Here is a 3,000-nt window from a genome sequence, read left to right on the forward strand (position 1 = left end):
CAGAGAGTAGACTCCTGCGGGGTACCGGGGAGAGAGAGAGAGAGAGAGAGAGAGAAAGAGAGAGAGAGAGAGAGAGACAGGAGATAAAGACAATTCAGATCATTAATACTGACACCTATAAAACATGTTTTCGTACTTTGTAAATTATTTCTGTGTTTTAGGAAGAGCTAATAAAGAAAGGTTAACACTTGTGACATTCACCCTTTAAAACAACAGCCAGTGTAGAATTTGCCCTGAATCAGAGGTGTAATTCACATGGAATCAGACAGTCACTCTGCACATGATCGCTGTATGCAACGGGAATCTTTACATCTTAGAGACCTGACCCTCTAGAATCACGCAGGATTTGTTTTCCCAAGTTGCAATATAAATCATGAAAATAGACTGCAACTACAGCGACACAGAATTACAGTACACACACATGGGACTACAGACTGCGATCAGACTGCAGGGTAATGCTTCAGTGCCTACAACGGGTTAAAACCCTAATGGAGCTTGCTGTGCTCTAGCCAGCCCCACTGTAAGATCATGAAAGAGAAAAACAGGAAGCGTCTGTTACCTTGGAGGAGTCAGGGGTGATGGTGACCCGGAAGAGGTACATGGACACGGTCATCCCGGCCATCATAGAGAGCAGGAGGGCGTGCCGAGGGTTGCCATGACTACGTAGGCCTTGCTGGGAGGAGGAGGGAGGACAGGACAATGAACACACAGCAATTAACATAGTCCACTTGACCAAAAAAAAAGAAAAATCTAGTCCAGGAACCCCCCCCCCGCGCCCCCACTTACCCGAGCGACGGCCCTGTCAGAGAGGAGCCCCGCGGCGATACTGCCAACCAGACCCCCCACCTCCAGAGCACTCATATAGGAGCTTCCTGAAACACACGGGGGGAGAGGGGAGTTAGACAGGAAATAAAAAGAACATCCATTCTGCTCAAAACGCTCTGCAGTGGGAATCATGTTTAGCAAAGCCAGTTACCCATGAGCATGGACTGGGCCTTCTCCTGGATGAGGAAGAGCTGCCCCCAGTCCGTGCAGGCGGTCTTCACTCCAAACACGACCAGGTACCCGACCGAGAGAACCCAGAGGTAGGGGGACAGCAGGAACTCCTTCAGGGTGCTCTTGTCACTCTCCGAGGAGCCTGGCAGAGGGGAAGGTAAAGCTGCAGTGTCCATCACGCTCACAACATTTCAAAAGGAAAACAGAATTCCTTGGCATCCGTGTAAACATATCTCTGCCTGTTCCTTTGATTTGTAGGGACATAACTTTCTCTTTTAGTTTTTAAATCCATTTAACAGGATATTTCCAACATGGGCTGAAAAGAGATCAGCCTTGGTAAAGATTTAAAGATTACTTTCAAAACCAGCTGAAGGGGGAACTCCACTTGTACTGCGTACAGGAGACAGTCAGTTTTATTTCTCGTTTCACCTATCAATAAGCACCTATCAATACCAACACTTCCACCTAACTCTGGAATCTGAATGACTGTGTGTGCAGCAGACTGAGAGATGGGCGGCTGGACGGTCAGATGGCCATACAGACGTGCAGTAAACTCACCCCCTTTGCCCTTCTTTGTCCCAGGTTCGATGTTGGGCAGCCCTACGTCGGCCGGCTCATTCTGGATGAAGAGGAGGCAGAGGAAGGACGTGGCGATGCAGATCAGCCCCGAGATGGACAGCGTGGTCCTCCAGCTGTAGCTGAGCGCCATCACCGTGGCGACGAGCGGGCCCAGCCCCCCCGCCAGGTTCATACTGCAGGAGAGCACCGCCCACCAGGTCCCAAACTGAGACGGCTCGAACCACTGCAAGCACAGGAGCACGGGACAGATCATAACCACAGGACAAGTCATAACCACAGGACACCACACACATCAAACACCATACCCACAAGGCCAGGTCTACAGGACACCTCACAACCTGTTATCACAGGACCAGAACAACACACACCAAACACTGCGACCGTGAAAGCAGGACACCTGTATATCCACCCGTCCCTTTAACAAGCAGGGGAAAGCAGGACGCCTGTATATCCACCCGTCCCTTTAACAAGCAGGAGCTGGGCAGAGCTCCACTATAAAGGTTTGTCTCTGTAACCCAAGACCCTTCCCTTCGGCCCTGCAGTGTGGAGCTGCCAATACTGAGGGCTACTAGCACCTAGCCCAGGAAAGGTCCTGGGGTGAAGTAACATTGGCATGCAGAATCACAGTATCACAGTCAATTCTTTAACTGGCTTTCAAGACAACTGTGCTCATGTTGAGGACACGGTGTGCCAGCACTACAGGCTAATGCTGTTCATGTGAACTCGGACAACTCAAACACAAAAACACACACAGTTCACTCTTCCTTTTGGAAAGCTGGTCACAGACATACCTCCCTCTCTCTTTTACCCCTACATTCTCACGCTGAACCTTCCACCCTTTCTCCCCCCTCCTTTTGATCCTCTCTTTACTCCTCCAACAGCTAATCCCCCACTCCACTCTGAAACCCTTCCCCCTTTTCATCCAGCACTCCCCTCTCACCTTCCTCAGCACCTTCCCGCAGGGGGGCCAGCCCAGCCCCTGGCCCAGCCCGTTGATGAACCACAGCGCTGCGAAGACGCTCACAGTGGAGGTCCAGGAGAAGACCACGTTGATGGTGCCCACCAGAAAGAGGCCGATGGAGAAGAGCCAGCGGGCGCTGATCTGGTCCGACAGCACCCCGCTGATGAACTTGCTGATAGCGTAGGCAGCAGACTGGCTGCTGGTGATCAGGCCTGGTCACACACACAGGGGAAGAAGAGAGGCACTTTGTACTGTATGAAAAAGTCATGGCCGCTATAATTCTGATTCTCTTACGGGAATGTAAAGGGCATTGAAATGGTAGAGACTCTTCAGAGACGCAGCAGCCAATCCTTTAGCAAAGGCACGGTATATGGCAGCTGAAACGTTATGCACACACACACCTGCTGGGTCAAATCTTAGACTTTCACAATCTACTGCAATCTATCACACTGCAATAAGTACAT

The 3,000-nt window shown here is 50.9% G+C and overlaps 1 protein-coding gene across 1 annotated transcript; it reads right to left on the reverse strand.

Moving 5' to 3' along the window:
• Positions 1 to 5: 5 nt before the first annotated feature.
• Positions 6 to 2,752, reverse strand: LOC121308060 (glucose-6-phosphate exchanger SLC37A4-like; the record flags this gene model as incomplete). Its single annotated transcript, XM_041240364.1, has 6 exons — positions 6 to 14; positions 560 to 673; positions 787 to 872; positions 977 to 1,138; positions 1,555 to 1,798; positions 2,516 to 2,752. Coding segments are annotated over 6 exons (852 nt in total), but the record flags the coding sequence as incomplete, so codon positions are not given.
• Positions 2,753 to 3,000: the final 248 nt, after the last annotated feature.

The sequence above is a fragment of the Polyodon spathula genome, unplaced genomic scaffold (genome assembly GCF_017654505.1).
Source record: "Polyodon spathula isolate WHYD16114869_AA unplaced genomic scaffold, ASM1765450v1 scaffolds_141, whole genome shotgun sequence".
In the NCBI taxonomy this organism is placed as follows: Eukaryota; Metazoa; Chordata; class Actinopteri; order Acipenseriformes; family Polyodontidae; genus Polyodon; species Polyodon spathula.